The 17780-nt window shown below is 40.1% G+C and overlaps 1 protein-coding gene across 1 annotated transcript in view; it reads right to left on the bottom strand.

Annotated features, from left to right (window-relative positions):
• The window catches only part of LOC115268098 (uncharacterized), a 70456-nt gene that overhangs the window by 8706 nt on the left and 43970 nt on the right, over positions 1-17780 (bottom strand). The window contains exon 5 of the mRNA XM_062855444.1: positions 13896-13998. Coding sequence (XP_062711428.1) covers positions 13896-13998 — 103 coding nt within the window. The remainder of the gene's footprint in view (positions 1-13895; positions 13999-17780) is intronic.

Genomic DNA, 17780 nt, shown 5'->3' on the forward strand with positions numbered 1-17780 from the left:
TTGCAAAGTATGAAGGAGAAAAGGAAGAAGCTCAACAATTGAACCCCGTACACACTGTAGAACTTATAGTTATTAGACCAGATATAACCTTTGTACTCGTATTGTAATACAGCAGTGGAACATTGTGATTGCTCACTCACGAACTTCAAAGTAGTTCACATGCATTTAACTTACGTTTTTGCACATGCATGTAATAAAATTTAATGTCGATACCCTCGTGACTATCGTCGTTTTAACACGATTGATTTTCAAAGGATGTTTTTATCTGGACCTGTTCATCGCCAAGTTAATTAAAGCGCCGTGCAAAGATCATAAGCACATTAGATTATAGCTTAAGGACGCTTTATTACCGTTTACAATTACCATCCGCATTCGCATATTATCCGTTAATTCAATGTTCAGACTGCAAAAACAATGATTATGATGAGAGCTCGTAAAACACATTAAGCGAATCTCCTTCCTGTCCCATCTCTCTGAGGCCTCACCTGATGGAGCTCAAACAAGCTTAGAATATTCCCTTTCACGACTTTTTCCTTGCTGTCAAGAAAGAAAAAGAGCCGTCGTTTACCAGCGTTGGAAATCTCTCACTTCTCGCCCCAGTCCAGTCGCTTCCTCCTGTGCTAGTCCTGTGCATTAGCAACCAGCCAGCCGCCAAAGAATGTTGCAATTATATCAGAATAACCAACAGCTCCGGCAAGTCAAATCAAATCAGCTCACGGAGAATTAACCCGTAATTGCCAGATGTTACATCCTTCCATACTCTTGGCACGAGTAGGGTCATCTCTTCTGCTGACTGCTAATATACGTACATACATACCCTGATCTACCAACAACGCAACGTTTGATCTTGCGAGGAAGTCGGCATAGTTCTGCTGCTTCCTTCCACCATAATCCGTTCAAAGAGGGAGAGAGCGAAAAGCCAATGATCTAAACTATTTGACCACAGCCAGTGATCCCGGCAAGGTCTCAGCCAGCCCGGTCAACTCCACGTGATCTGAGAGGGCACTCGGCGCGAATGGTACACCTAATTAGGGCCATGTTCAGAAGGAGCAACTGAAAGCAGAAAGCAGTTCACCTCTCGCGGCGACGGCGGCGGCTGCAGTTTTATGGTCCACCACACTGAATGGACAAAGAAATCACTGGCAGCGCTGGATAATGGGGTTGATCTTGGGGTCTGATGCTTGGTCGCGCGGAAAGGTACAAGTCGCGGTCGACGACGACGACGACGGCCGAGTCAAATAAAAATAAACATCTCAAGCGATAGCATTTCAGAGATAATTTCTTATTCCCTCTTGGGGATGGTTTACTTGGGCAAGTTCTTGAGAGTGGATGGCGCTTGCTGGCATCTACCACCGAATGGATGCTGGCTGGTAGAAGAATGGAGCGGATAAGGGAAGTATGGATGATCGCCGGAGCATCCTTGGTATTAACATGGCATGTTCTTGTACCAGGGTGAGGAATGCATACAATTGCAGTGCATGTTTAATCTGGTGATGCAATCGGAGAAGCACTGTGAAAAATAAATGTGCAAAATGATCTGCTGTGTAAGGGTTTTGTATGCAAGGTCAATTTTTGTTTTGTATGGATCGTAACACAACGCTTGGCTCCCTCTCCCCGTGCAGCATTAGATATGTTGTGAACGATTTCTATTTACTCATTTTAAAATTTTTGCACTAACATGACGAATAGTTATCCTACACTTTAATGATTGGCAGGAATGACTGACCCATACAAAAATTTCGAAGGTCTTATGTAAAAAGACAGAACCCGTATTTTCCGGGAAGGTAAGCTCAGTTTGCTGGGTTAGTTGGTTTGTGTCAGGCCCTGCGTGCCAGGCCAGCTGTAAAAAGACAAGCACCGAAAAATCAGCAAGAGAAGAATGCAAACCGATGCAAATGGCGGCGACCATAGCGATGTAAAGGGACTTGCGATTAGGAGCTCGGTACGTGGAACTGCAGATCTCTCAACTTCATTGGGAGCACCCGCATACTCGCAGACATACTAAAGATCGCTGGTTCATAATCGTAGCGCTGCAGGAGGTGTGTTGGACAGGATCTATGGTGCGAACGTTTAGAGGTAATCATACCATTTACCAGAGTTGCGGCAACAAGCGTGAGCTGGGAACAGCTTTTATAGTGATTGGCGACATGCCGAGGCGCATAATCGGTTAGTGGCCGATCGACGAAACAATGGGCAGGTTGAGGATTAAGGGCCGAATCTTCAACATCAACATGATAAACGTGCACAGCCCTCACTCCGGAAGCACTGATGATGGCAAAGACGCAATTTACGCGCAGCTCGAACGCGAGTACGACCGCTGCCCAAACCACGATGTCAAGATCATCATAGGAGATCTAAACGCTCAGGTAGGCCAGGAGGAGGAATTCAGACCAACGGTTGGACAGTTCATCCCTCACCAGCCACCGATGAACGAAAATGGCCTACGCCTCTTCGATTTGGCCGCCTCCAAGAACATGGCCGGCTATTCGTAGCACCTTTCTCCAGCACAATCTCCCTTATCGTTACATGTGGAGATCACCACAGCAAACGAAATCGCAAATCGACCACGTCCTGATCCTTCTCCGACATTATCGGCGTTAGGACCTATCGTAGGGCTAACATCGACTCTGATCACTACCTGGTGATGGTTAATCTGTGCCTAAAACTCTCCGTTATTAACCATGTACAGTACCGGCGGCCGCCCCGGTACGATCAAGAGCGACTGAAGAAACCGAATGTCGTCACCGCATACGAGCAGAATCTCACTATCGGATACGTAGAACGGAGTCGACGAAACGGTTGGTTCGACGAGGACTGCAGAGCGGTTTTGGAGAAAAGGACGCAGCGCAGGCGGTAGTGCTGCAGCATGGAACCCGACAGAAATTGGAGCAATACAGACAGAAGCGGAAGCAGCAGACCCGCCTCTTCCGGAAGATATAGCGCCGCCTGCAGGCGGCGGAGTGCGAGGAAATGGAACTGCTGTGCCGTTCACAAGAAACACGAAAATTCAACTAGAAGCTCAACGCATCCTGCAAAGGCCTTGTGCCGCAAGCCGAAATCTGCAGGGATAAGGACGGGAGCCTCCTGACGGACAAACATGAGGTGATCGAAAGGTGGAAGTAGCACTTCGACGAGCACTTGAATGGCGAAGAAAATGTAGGCACGGGGGATCAAGGTACCGGATGGAATGACTGTGTTGGTGCAGCAAAGGACGGGAATGAACAACTCCCACGCTGCTCCCACCAGCTTAAAAAAACAAAGCGGCTGGTAATGACGCTGGCGATCAAGATAGGCCCGGAAAAGTTGGCCACCTGTCTGCACCGGTTAGTAGTCAAGATCTTGAAAACCGAACAGCTACCGGGGGAGTGGAATGAAGGGATAATCTCCCCATCCACAAGAAAGGCGACAAGTTAATGTGGGAGAACTTTCGAGCGATCACCATTTTGGATGCGGCCTACAAAGTGCTATCCCAGATCATCTTCCGTCGTCTTGCATCTAAAGTAAATGAGTTCGTGGGAAGTTACCAAGCCAGTTTCATCGACGGCCGGTCGACAACGGATCAGATCTTAACCGTACGGCAAATCCTCCAGAAATGCCGTGAATACCAGGTTCTGAGGCACCCCCTGTTCATCGACTTCAAGGCGGCATATGATAGTATCGACCGCACAGAGCTATGGAAAACCATGAACGAGAACAGCTTTTTCGAGAAGCTTACCAGACTGATAAAAGCAACGATGGACGGTGCGCAAAACAGCGTAAGGATTTCGGCATAACTATCCAGTTCATTCCAATCTCGACGGGGACTGCGATAAGGTCTTCTTCCTTCTATTCAACTTCGCCCTGGTAGGTGTTATGCGACGAGCCGGGCTCAACAGCTGGAGTTGATAGAACCATTTAGAACGGTGGCAGAACTGTACATGCCAAGCCTTGGCAGCAATGTTACGATAGACGGAGATAGTAGAAGAATTCTACCATACCTCTACGTCTACCTCGGTTCCTTCCCAACGGCTGCGAATAACGTGAAGCCTGAAATACGAAGGCGAATCATCAGTGGTAGTTCACGGGCTTCAGAAGAAAAAAAATATTTGAACTCTCGGTGAGACTCGTAGTCACGACTCTCACCCGCTCACTAGACGGGCGCGTTACCACTACACCACGAGAATCCTCGAGGATGCAGTCATTAACTTGAGTTCAAGTTCAACTAAAAATTCCGAGGCTGTCTTTTTTGTGAAGATCGCACTTGTAAAGCCTCACGCCAGACTAGATTTAGCTTTCCTTTTTATTTTATAACTGATTAAAGAAGATTCCTTCAGCAATTCCTATTGGCATTTCTTTAGAAGATCATACAGTAATATATCACGGGACTCTTCTAGGAACCCTTTAAAGGTTGCTATTGCACACTGGGCCACGAGCGGGATCTAGCAAGTAAAAACCTCTAGCGTATTGGGAGTACATTTTTTTGAGTTGGCGTCTTCGGAAACTTGTATTTATTTTACCTGTACTTTTATGTGGTGAAGAAAATTAGTTGGTAATTTTGCCGCATAGGTGGCGCTGCGATACTATTTTTTTTTGTTTTACGTCCTAGAGGTTTCCCGTCTTCTGCAAAGTTGTAGAGCGTGCAAAAATAAGTAAATTCGCCGAAGACATCAAAGTTGTATGACTTTAAATAACAAAGTTATACTAAAAATAGTAAAATTTACGTGAAAATCACGTTTTCATGTCTATTTTGAATGTTAATTGCAAATTTACTAATTTTAATCCTTCACACGTGTTAATCAAAGTAGCCTGCGTCTTTACAATTTTTCGGGACATTTAAAATGGTTTTTTGGGCAAAATTGTAAAAATTACTATGATTTTTATTAGCAGTTTTTTTCAAAAAGTTGCATATTTAGGCAAAATTTGATGGTTGCTTGAAAATATACCACTCAAGATCTATTAAATCTGAAAGTTTGCCGGAGGTATAATTTGGTGTTTTTGAGATATCTTGTTTTTAAATATTGATGTTTTATACCTAAATTATTTTGAAAGAGAAGCAATTCTTTATTCCGGAGTTGTCCTGCCAGTAGATTTGAATTAAGAGTTTTATGTTTACCCAACGCCCTGATTACTTAAAATTAACGTTTTGTGTTCAATTGTTGTGTGCATCAATTTATTGAATCAACAGTGCTCATATTTTATTTAGTGCTCATATATTTAATGGTCTATTGAAAGAAAGAAATTATAATGGTTTTTGGCCTTGTGTGAGCGACTCACGTAAGTGCAAAGTTTCGTTATACCAATCCGTGTGGTCAATAATGATCTGTCGATTCAATACATTGATGCGCAAAACAATTGAACACAACACGTCAATTTTAAGTAATTAAGGCGTTGGGTAAACATAAAACTTCTAATTTAAAAGTGATACGTGAGGATCTACTAGCAGGACAACTCCGGAATAAAGAATTGCTTTCTTTCAAAATAATTTAGGTATAAAACATCAATATTTAGAAACAAGATATCTCAAAAACACCAAATTATACCTCCGGCAAACTTTCAGATTTAATAGTAATTTCTTGGGTGGTATATTTTCAAACAACCATCAAATTTTGCCGAAATTTGCAACTTTTTGAAAAAACTGCTAGTAAAAATCATAGTATTTTTTACTATTTTGCCCAAAAACCCTTTTAAATGTCCCGAAAAATTGTAAAGTTGGTATCATCAGACGCAGGCTACTTTGATTAACACGGGTGAAGTGTTAAAATTGATAAATTTGTAATTAACATTCAAAATAGACATGAAAACGTGATTTTCACGTAAATTCTACTATTTTTAGTATAACTTTGTTATTTGAAGTCACACAACTTTGATGTCTTCGGCGACTTTACTTATTTTTGCACGCTCTACAACTTTGCAGAAGACGGGAAACCTCTAGGACGTAAAACAAAAAAGTTAGTATCGCAGCGCCACCTATGCGGCATAATTACCAACTAACTTTCATCACCACAAAAAAGTACAGGTAAAATAAATACAAGTCTCCGAAGACACCAACTCAAAAAAAATGTACTTCCAAAACGCTAGAGGTTTTTACTTGCTAAATCCCGCTCGTGGCCCAGTGTGTATTGGGGTTCTTTAGCTGGAATTTCTGAAGGGTAGCCAAGAGGAATTCCAAAAATGATTCCATTACAAATTTCTGGAGGAATTTTTGTATAAAATCTCTGGAGGAATTGGACAAATCCCTGGAAGAATTCTTGGAAGACTGCCCGAGAGAATCCCTGGAAGAATTCGTGGAGGAGTCACAGTAAGAATTCTTGGAGGTGTCTAGAAGAATCACATCAGGAATTGCTTGTGGGTCCCCAGAACTCATCCTGAAGGAATCACCGGAGGAACTTCTGGAAGAACTCTATGAAGATTTTCTTGAATGATCCCAGCAAGAGTTCCTGCATGAGTCCCAGGAGAAATCCATAGAGGAATTTTTAGAACAATTCTGGGTGGTATCGTAGTTGGAATTTCTAGAGAAATCCTTGGAGCAATTGCTAGAAGAATGTACAAAAATCCCTAAAGAAACTCTATCACGAACTTCTGGTGGAATACTAAGAGAAATACCTAGAGGAATCCTTGAAGGAATATTCAAATGAGTGTAAGCAGTTTGTATCATTTAACTCCGCCCTATTTTGCTTATCCTTTGACACATACGCGTATTTCGACTACCACCTGTCATCTTATGTCATTAGTGGTATACCGGAATTTAAATATACAATCTAATTACATTCATTCGAAGAGGATATTCTGCATAGAGGGTTCAAAAAGTCGGTACAAGATCTTAACGGATCTTAACTAAAGAAATCCCTGAAAGAATCGGTAAAGGTATTCTGGAGCAATCCATGGAGGAGTCCTTGAAAAAATCGCAGGAGGAATTGCTGTAGGAGTCCCAAGAAGATTGCCCAGAGAAATCCCAGTAAGAATGCCAGGAGAAATCCCTATAGAGATAATTCTTAAAAGAATTCCTTGAGGAAATAACAGACAGAATTTCTGGAGGCGACTTAGGATAAATTATTTAAAGAAGCGCAGGAGGAATTGCTTGAGGGATTCCAGCTGAAGGATTTTTTGAATAATCCCCGCAAGAATTTTTAGCGAAAACCCTAGATGAATTCTTGCAGGAATAACAGTACGAACTTCTGCAGTCCTAAAAAAAAATTCTGGAAAAACAACAGAAAACATAGCTTTCATTGAAAAAAATATTTGCAAGAATATCTAAAAAAAATCTCTGGAAGAATTGGTAGAAGTATTTTGGAGCAATCCATGGGGAGTCCCTGAAGAGGAATTTCTGAAGAAATTCCAGGAAGATAGCCAGAATGTCTGAACAAATATCAATAGAAATATCTAGAGAATCCCTACATTCCGGGAGGTATCATAGTAGGAATTTCTTAATAAATCCAAGGAGGAATTGTTGGAAGAATCTCTACAGGAATTTCTACAGATAGCCTGGAGAAATATCTAAAGAAATATCTGGAAGAATTGTTAGAGGTATTCTGAAGTCCTTGAAGGGAACGTTGGAGATATTTTTGGATGAATCCCAGGAAGATTGCCCGGAAGAACTCCAGCAAGAATACCAGGAGAATCCCTAGAGAGAATTCCTAGAGGAACCACAGACAAAATTTATGGAGGCATGCTAGGAGAAATTGCTTAAAGAATCTCAGGAGGAATTGCTTGAGGAATCCCAGCTGGGATTCGTGGACGAAGGTCAGGAGTAGTTCCTCGAGGAATCTCACGAGCAATCCCTGGACAAAACCGCTGGAGGAATTCCTGGACGAGTCGTTGGAGAAATCCCTAGAAGAATCACTAAAGGAATTTGTAGAAGAATTCCAGGAAGATTCATGGATGTACCATATTAAGAATTTTTGGAGAATTTCAGGAAGATTGCCTTGAATAATCCCAGCAAAAATTCCTGAAGCAGTTTTCGTTGAGGAATTCATAGAAGAATTCCTGGAGGAATTACATTAAGAATTTTTGCATGAGTTGTAGGAGAGTTCCTGGAAGAACCACATCAAAAATAAGTTTATTTGAAAAATATCTGCAAGAATATCTTAAAAAAAAATCCCTGGAAGAATTGGTAGAGGTATTCTGGAGGAATCCATGGAGAGTACCTGAAGAGATCACAGGAGGAATATTTCTGAAGAAATATCAATAGAAATCTATAAACGATTCTTAGATTCCGGGTGGTATCATACTAGGAATCATACTAGGAACTGCCTAAGAAATCTTTGGAGGAATTGCAGGAGGAATATTTACTGGAATTTCTAGAGAAACCCCATCTAGAATACTAGGAAAAATTGTTAATAATAATGGTCCCAGTTGGAACGTTACGCCAAGAAGTAGAAGAATTTGTCGGTTTGGCAAATGCAAATTAGCGTCAGAATCAACTGAATGATCGTTTTCTGCATTATTTTACATTATTTAAAAGTTGTCAAAATACACAAAGGTTTCAAACAATTTTTACAGTGATCAGGCGGCAGAATGAAGCGGAAAAATCTCCACGAATACGGAACACAATTGCACGGAGGCATCCATCGCGCGTGGTCTGTGTCCGCAGTGCCGGCCGAGTTAGTGGATATATTGACGTAAGAAGCTCTGCAATGCCTATAGGCCAGGGCAGACGTCGACGACCGAGACGGCGGCCGGCGGCCAGCGACCAGCAACCAGTGAGTGTGATAAATCCTGCCGACTCGAATTAAGATATACTCAGTGCGATAGAATAGCGGTCTTTAGCGTGCGCGTTCAATAGAGTTTCTTCTATTTTTGCACTTCCACCGCACCACTTCCATTTGTTGCCGGATGCCCCAGCTGTGGCACGCCGCGGTTGGTTAGTTCAGCTACCTTGACAATAACAAAGAAAGCAGCAGCAGCAGCTGCTGCTGCCGAAGAAGGAGGGAAACTCCCAAAGAAATTGATAGGCTTTTGATCTCTGATTATTGGGGGTATTGCTTTGCATGTAGCGTAGGATGGGGTAAGTTTGATAATGCGAGACATTTTGAACTATAATCACATGACTCAGTTAACAAGCTTCATTGTTCCTTCTTTCTCTTGGCGTAACGTCCCAAGTGGGGGAAGCTTCTCAGCTTACTGTTCTATGAACACTTCCACAGTTATCGACTTGGAGCATCCTCTGCCAATGACCATTTTGCATTCGTATATCGTGTTTCAGACACGAAGATACTTTTTTTTATCTGTATATACGAGATTTTTAGTCCTAGGCTAGTTCATCTCGGGACCCACAAGGAAGAACTCACATTTTGCGAGTTTGTTGGGAGTGGGATTCGATCCCAGGTCCTCGGCGTGATAGTCAAATGTTCTAACCATCACACCAGGTCCGCTCCGCGAAGATACTCTATGCCTAATGAAGTCAAGGAAAAGTTTCTGGAACGACCAGGAACCAAACGGCGTTACCCTCAGCATGATCATGCTGAAAACCCACGCGCCTTCACAGCTTTGGCTATGGGCCCAAGCCTGTTCTGACCTTCTTACAATTGATATCTAAGATTCCAGTACTAGTTTTACAAATACCAAACTTGAGAAAGCTTGAACGTGCTTTCTTAGAAAACTAGCTGATTACACAGCTCAAATTATTTCAATCGTTTAAACTTACTCCATTTTATGGTACATTAGCTTCTAAGAGAGCACAGGTATCCGCGCGCAAAGTGGATAAAGCTAAATTGATCGGGCGGTACGATCAGTTGTTGGACTTTTCAAACTGGAGCGTAAATCGGTTTTTGCCTCCCGCGCAAGCCACGTCGTTGCGCTGCGCAACTATACCACGTCACCGGCCACCACGTCTTTGTGGATTCTCTTGTACGGATGGTGGTGGTCTTTTTGCTCCGTTTGATTGGATGCCGTCGTCGTAGTCGAGGACGATTCCCCGGCGGGCTGATCACTTTGTGGCCAATTTAATGAGGCCGTTCCATTGTCCCGGGCTGGCATGGCATAGTGAGATATAATCAGCCAGACCAGACCACACCACTACCGCGTACGTATTTTGCAAATTTTATGTGAACTTGAAAATAACTGCCGCATTACGTTGTGGATGGGGACAAAACGGGATCAGGTTGAGCGCTTGAATATTAAACTTAGGTTTACAGCTTATTGTGGCGTTGTTGTTAATTTGTTTGGAGTTCATTAGATAAGAGCTTTATTTGGTTTTGTGGCTATTTAATGGTCTTGATGTGAATCTTATTATGTTGTTAACAGGAGAATTGTTGAAGATCAGTAGTAGTGGCGTTGTTCTAAGCTCAGCAAAAACAAACATTGTATACTGTATCGGACAATTAAAATACAACAATGCGGGTTGTTCTTACAAACTAGTCAGCAGTTCTATAACGAACTACAAAATACATCAATTTTTAAAAACTACAGAAAAAGTTACTCGCTATCTATTGATTCAGTAGCTACAGACGGTTTAATTTTGGCAATAAAAATAATTCAAGATAAAGAGTATTATTGCCAAGGATGTTTTCGATCGTTTAGTATGAGTAGGCGATACTAGCGCTCTCACAGCGTATATATGTATGAGAGATAGAATTATCTTTTCGTGAAAATTGTAGGAAAAACACTTATCTACTAGTTTGCCGAACATCACTTTTCAATATCAGGATTCTGAACTGAGTTAGATACAAATGAGTTGCCAGGTGATCGAAAATATCCTTGGTAATCGCAAATAACTCTGTCGCAAAGTCAAGTTGGTGTCTTTAGCACATTTATTCATCATCAGCAGAAATATTTTCGCAGAAGACATCAGTACAATCTGATGACAAAACTTTCTTCTATAACCCAATTTGATGTTTGGTGACTGGGATTAGGTCTGATGAGAATGGTATGTAGACTCCATAAATCAAGCACAACTTTGCAGCCCGGCCATTCAGAAATGAATGCAAGAACCAACTTTATTTTCTCACATATCCTGCTCTGATATCTTAAGGCTTTTTACGGCATCATCAGCATCGGCAGCCATGTTGGATATGTGGCTCGACAGGAAAATCCTGGAAAAGCCTGTAAAAACTCACGGGAAGAACACCATGAGAAAGACCATGCAAAAGTTGTTTTAAAGTAATCAATTTGACCCTGGATTACGGTACTATGACATGCTTTTGCTTTAACCCTAGTTCAGTTAAGCCAAATCATTCCATAGCAGAAGTTAGACAATCGATACAATGCTGTAGACCAGCCTTTGTCAAACTTCTATGTACAGTGATAGACATTCATTTAGCCGAGAACAAAAAATTTTCAAAAAAGTGTCAGGAAACTCATACAAAAGATTTTATGATAATTTTTTTTATCGTGGTGATAGTATATCTAGTACTGTTTCATAAAAATGTGATACATCACACTTACATATACACTGAAACAAACACGAGGGTAAAAACCCTGCAAATGTCATTTTTTGCCTACACAGTTAGAAAAAATCATCGACTTCGGTAATGTTTTACCGAAATCTCAACCGTTAAGTTTGTTTTACGGGAAAAATCGGTAAAGGTAGCAATTTTTACCGAAGTACGTTAGAGTTGGACAGATAAACGATAACATTTTACCGAAATTTGTTATTTTTTTACAGAATTTCGTTAAAAATCCATTACCGAACGCTCAGCGGTTGAGATTTCGGTAAAAATTACCGAACGCGATTAGCTGTGTAGACATTCGTTTAGCCGAGGTAAATGGAAAATTGGTTTTCAATAGATTTTTTGCAATTTCGTGAGTACATTTCGAGGATTTACCCCAAGGCATTTAGTTTATGACGTGTTAGCAAGATCATTGGCCTTAAAAGTTTATTTATTTGTGGAATTCAGAGAAATATTATAAGAAAATGTCCCGATAAGGAGAAGCGATGATATACAAATTTATTTAAGAAAAATGATTTCTGTAAACACTCAAACGTAAGCTACATTAGCAGTTTTGATAATATGGCACAGAATTATTGTTAGAAATGTTCAAATGATTGCGTTAAATGTCATGAAAAAATAAGTATATTGGTTTTTGGTTGGTTAAATCTTAAAACGGGATTGATAAAAGCTAAAATAATTAGTTCTGCGTTGAAATAAAGTCGTGTCCTAATGCCTGTGGAGTATACCTGTTTCATACTAGCGTTACTAAATGAGTTAGAAGACTGCTAAGTGAAAGAACTGCAAAAAGTGTCAGAATTTTTGTACCCTGTTTATTTAATAACAGATGCTCATACAAAAATGCAAGATATGGTCAAACCATTGGCTTATTTCATTCAATCTGAAGAAATATATTATAAATGAGTCTCAGTTGTGAACCACATTCATTTTTAACATGATTTATTTGAAAAGAACCTCTAAATTATGAAACAAGTAGTTTATGCTAGGAATTTGAATACTTTCGGTGCCATTTCTCGAAATGTGAGCCGTCCAATGTAATTTATGTCAGCCAGAATACAGTCTAGAAGATATTGGGAGCTATTAGAAGACGTAATAGTAGTAAACGCTGTGATTTATGCAAGTGAAACTATCATATTTCATCAAAACAATACTTAAATAGGCGATTTTTTGATGGTTTGCGTTATTTGTTTTCTGTTAAAACATTGTTTTTCGTAAATTTTCAACCTGCACTCGTCATGAAACTTTCATTAGATTCTTTTGAAACACTTCCGATAAATATAACTACATCAAATTTCAATTTGGAAACATTTACAATATTATGACATATTTATATGAGATGCATGCAAAATTAATATAGCAACACTGCCAGAAACGATCTAATTCATGATTTACAAGTCGATCTATAATGCAGATCACCATACAAAATGATTTTGTTGGATATTTTTCGAAATTTGTTAATTTTTTATTATGGAATTCTAAAAATAGTACAATTCGGCTAAACGAATGTCTAGGCAAAAAATGACATTTGAAGGGCTTTTACCCTCGTTTTTGTTTCAGTGTATATGTAAGTGTGATGTATCACATTTTTATAAAACAGTACTAGATATACTATCACTACGATAAAAAAGTTTTATCTTAAAATCTTTTGTATGAGTTCCCTGACACTTTTTTGAAAATTTTTTGACCTCGGCTAAACAAATGTCTATCACTGTATATCGATGCGTCTATTTCTTATGAGGCTAGTGGGTCGCGACCCATAGTTTCTGAAAGGTGGCTATAGATAACTTCCTTGTTTGTCTCATGTATAGGCTACGTAGGGTCTGGGACCATTTGGGCAGGAGCACCTAGTTTGGGCAGTTGCTGCTATAACTCAGTCAATTTTGAACCGATTGACATAATTTTTGAGATACGATCAGATACGCACAGTATCTAGTCATGTACACAAACTTAAGTCAATCGGTTTGAAATTGACTGAGTTACAGCAGCAAGTGCCCAAAATAGGTGCTCCTGCCCAAATGGTCCCAGACCCTAACTATTCATCGCCCATGAGATGCCACCACAATACAAGTTAGTATGATCAACCCAACAAAAGTTACATCCCTACGTATGTCTATGTTGTAACAGTAACATATTCGCTATGCTTATTAATTCAAAATTTAAAAATTCAGTTTAATATCCGCAGAAATATTATACACACATTCCCAGGTGTATCCATTTCAAACCGCCGAAAACCATTTAGCACCGCTCAACGCCCTCCAAAACCAGTTTTCACCCCGAACGAAAAAAAAAACTGATCTTTTGGTTTGTTTCTTTCCGAACGAAGATGTTTGTATTCCTATCCACACTGGGTACGACCTGATTTAAATATGTCAACAGAAAGCGGTCGTCGTCGTCGTCGTCGCTGTCAGCTCTAAACGATGATAAATTCCGTTTACCATCATCGCGGGGGGAAAACCCCATCTTCGCGCAGGAACAAGAAATTTTGACCGACCGCTTTGGTCGTGGTCGTGACTTATGTACACTACTTACCCATTGCTGGTGATGGTGGTCTGCACTCCCTGGAAGCTACCGGTGCCAGCGCCAGCGGGGATCTGTGGGAATGCCGGGAACTGGATCGGGAAGCCAAAGTTTACTGTTATCGAGGGAAGGAAGAAAACCAGAAATTATTGAAGAGTCAATTAACGCTTTTTAGGTTGTTCGGTCCCACATTGTACCACCGTCCCGTACGGGGCAATTAATTTGTGCGTTTATGTGAGTTTTGAACTGTCAGGAAATAAATCAGGCGATATCAATTTGTGGAAACATGGGTGAACATCGATAACGGAATTTGAGGCCAATGATGTCTTTTTATTTTGCAGCAAGTGTAAATTGATAATTGTCTCAATATCTGAGATTGGATGCCGCATCAAATATAATTTTGTGGTGTTTAAACTTCAATAGTGGGTCAATAGGGACTCACAAAAATGGAGCGGATTTGGGATGCGAAATAGTGACCCGAGTACCTGGAAGTAGCGTCCAAGATAGCTCTGATTCTCAATTGCCTACATAATATTTCCTCGGGCGAATGATCGTTAGCGGATGCTGTGGGTCTCTTACCGCGATAGGAAAAGGCCTAACGTGGTAGACCTTTCTTCTCGTGTTATTCGTGGGATTCCAAAATAAGCCTTAATACTGACAATCGAAAATCAGTTAGTAGCGGTTAGCAGGTCTCCTCTGAGAGCAGAGATAGGAGGAGGTAGCTGTACGCCGGGAGAGGTCATGGATGGAATGTGATTGATGAGGGCCATCAGCAAGAAAAGGGATGGGCTTTCTGCCATGGAGGTGACTGCACAACAGCTTAACTCCGTCATTGACTTTGCGTCATCGAAGCCTCGAAGTCGAACATTACTCAGCAAGGACCTCAAGCAACCCTTGTTGAAACTTCGTAAGTCAACTATGGCGGACAAGTAGGACCATGATAAATTCATGGCAACTACGGTAGCTGCAGTGCTTGTGAAGCTGTTGTAGGTGCCGAAGTCTACCCTGACGGAGGCCTTCACATTCGCGAGTAGCTAGAAGAGTACGCCAGTTACAATTACTTACACCAAGCGATGTGCGATGTCAGGGGATGAGCTACCAGATAGCACTCGGAAGGTTGTTCACCCCGAGAGTGAAGGGCAGTATAACAAGTAAGTCTAGAACTCAGGCGTCCTGGAAAGCTGGGAAAGGTGGCCCTGAAAAGGACGGCCCGTCCCGGATCGAAAGGAATGAGGTTTGCGATACCATTTGTAGATCCTCACCCAAGTAACATTTTAAGTTTTGTTCGGCTCTATAAGAGATCTTCATGACCAATTTCATAAAACTTGCAATAAAACTGATTTATACATCAACACCTCTTGATAACATCTTTAAGAGCATTTGGAGTGGAGACAGTGGAGGCTAAGCGGACCACTCTCGGAGAGCTTTTGCAAACCGCATTAAGAGTAGCAATAAAACCGTTACAAAACCTAGTTGAAAAGTCTTCCATTCTCGAAAACAGGTTATGATGATTGTTGTTGTTGTTTTTTTTAACAAAAACTATGTCAGCTCAAGATGCAGAGAAGCTTCTTCGATGGCACGTAAAGTTCAGGAGGATACATTATTCGTAGGTAGAAAGCGATCATTTCAAAGTATTATTTTAATAGTTACTGTGCTGGTAGGCTTATGCGCATTCAATTTTACCGTGAATATTGGGGTTGCAGAAACATAAAATTAATGCGCTTCGAAAATCGTGAATATTATCGTCTTGGAATGAAATAAATCAATTTGTTAATTTAGTAAAACTATCTCGAATCACAAGAAAACTTAGCTGAGATAGCTTGTTTATGTAAGCATGTTAAGGAAATGGCGGAAAACTATCAATTCATTGGTAATTTGAGCAAAATTAACTATTTTCCATTCACGTTATCTAATTCTTCAATATGGCGACGACCATAATTAGCGAAAATAAAACGAAAGCAAGTTTACTATTATGACGACGCAACCCAAGTAACAAAATTAATTTTATAATGCTTTTGAAGTATTCTTTAACGCCTGTTCTTTAAAACCATGCATAAACCAAATTGCTCTACAACACGACATCAACTCAACCATAAACCCGCCATAAGATCAAAGAGGCCCATCCTAAGATGCTCTTGGAGAGTTGTTTTTAAATTTCTCTTAAAACTTATTGTACTTCCCAAGTTGTCCTCAAGGCGAATTGCTCTCTCTTTTAAGAATTCTTCAAGTGCACGATAAAACGATAATAAATTTGTCAGTGTTGTTGCTGATGCAGCTTTTATGTCGACAGAAAAGTTTGGTGAATTTAATTGAAATTAAAAACACAATGAAAATGACACATTATTGTAATCGGGATTAATTTATCACACAAATTGGAAATATTTCCGGGATGTAGCAAGGATGCCAAATGCCAAGCAAAATTCATCGTATATATGTTGCTAGATACTTCCAAAAATTGCAACGCGCTTCCATTATAACGCACTAATAATAGTTATTTATGTAACGAGTTGCAAAAAGTTGATTTTTTCAGCACGAGTCGTACATTTATCCAACGAGGCTTGCCGAGTTGAATAAATACGAAGAGTGCTGAAAAAAGCGAGTTTTGCAACGAGTTTCATACAAAATTTTATGCAATGATTTTTTCATAATGCAACTCATTTGAGTTGCATAATGTTCATAATGCAACTCAAATGAGTTGCATTATGAACATTATACAACTATTTTTCATTGTATAACCCATTTCAGTTGCATAATGAACCAGTTCGGAAAAAATGGCCATTATGATACCAAAATGAGTTATATTAAACATAAATATCATAACTGAATTGCATAAAATATTTAAAAATATTATTCCTGGTCATGCGAACATTGCTCATGAGTTTTCTCAACATGGCTTCCATTGAAATCTAGACCGGTGGTCGGTCCATCACCGATGGTTTTAATCAACATCACCATAAGATCGTCTTAAATTTCTTTCAACTCATGCCAGAGCTAAAAGCATAACTCAAGAATACTAGGATTTATAACGTTCTCAATGCAGCCTGGTTGGCCTCCATCAAGAACGTCTTAAATTTATTTCATCTTATGCAAGGGTAAGAAGTATTATTCAAGAGTACTCAGGTTTATAACGTTCTTGATGTAGGTTTATGCAAACTCCGCCGAGAACGTCATAAATCATGTACGCCAAATTGTAAACAAACAATAAATTATCGCACCGCGGTGGATTTTGTGAACTTCGTGCGATGAATTTAATGATTGTACGACATTTCCCCGAAAACCAGTTCCCCGAATGAAGTTTTCCCGAAAGTTATTTCCCCGAAAAACGATTCGCCGAACGAACCGTTTCCCCGAATGTACCATTTCCCCGAATGTACCGTTTCCCCGAATGCACCGTTTCCCCGAAATATTTATGATACTATATTTAGTACTGGTTTCTAATCATTGATTAATTCCATTATCTGAAACTTTCACATCTCATTGATATTGTGTATTCCCTCTTTTCATGGGAATTCTTCGAGATATAATTTTCTTCATGATGTTTCAATGAGGTTTGCTTTTCTTTTTAAATATGGGTCGTTCTTTTCTGTTGTACTGATTGAAAATGACATGGCACTCAATTAAGAACACGCTTATCATAATTTTCCCTTCTTTCATTAATAGGCCATTCTTTCTATTTATGTTTAAATTTTCAATCGATGAAAACGCCCTTTAAACACATAATATCTTTAAAACGAGTCATCCTGATTATAGTAGTAATATGCTAAAGTTCATTGTCATTGTAAAACACATGATCTTTATGACTTCAACTTTAAGTCTTAAAGTATTCTTGCTAGCGAAGGAAGCCTATGAGCACAATGTTAATGTGTATTAACAGGCTTTAAAACAAAAGTCAATGTG

This window comes from Aedes albopictus, chromosome 3, assembly GCF_035046485.1.
Source record: "Aedes albopictus strain Foshan chromosome 3, AalbF5, whole genome shotgun sequence".
Taxonomy (NCBI): Eukaryota; Metazoa; Arthropoda; class Insecta; order Diptera; family Culicidae; genus Aedes; species Aedes albopictus.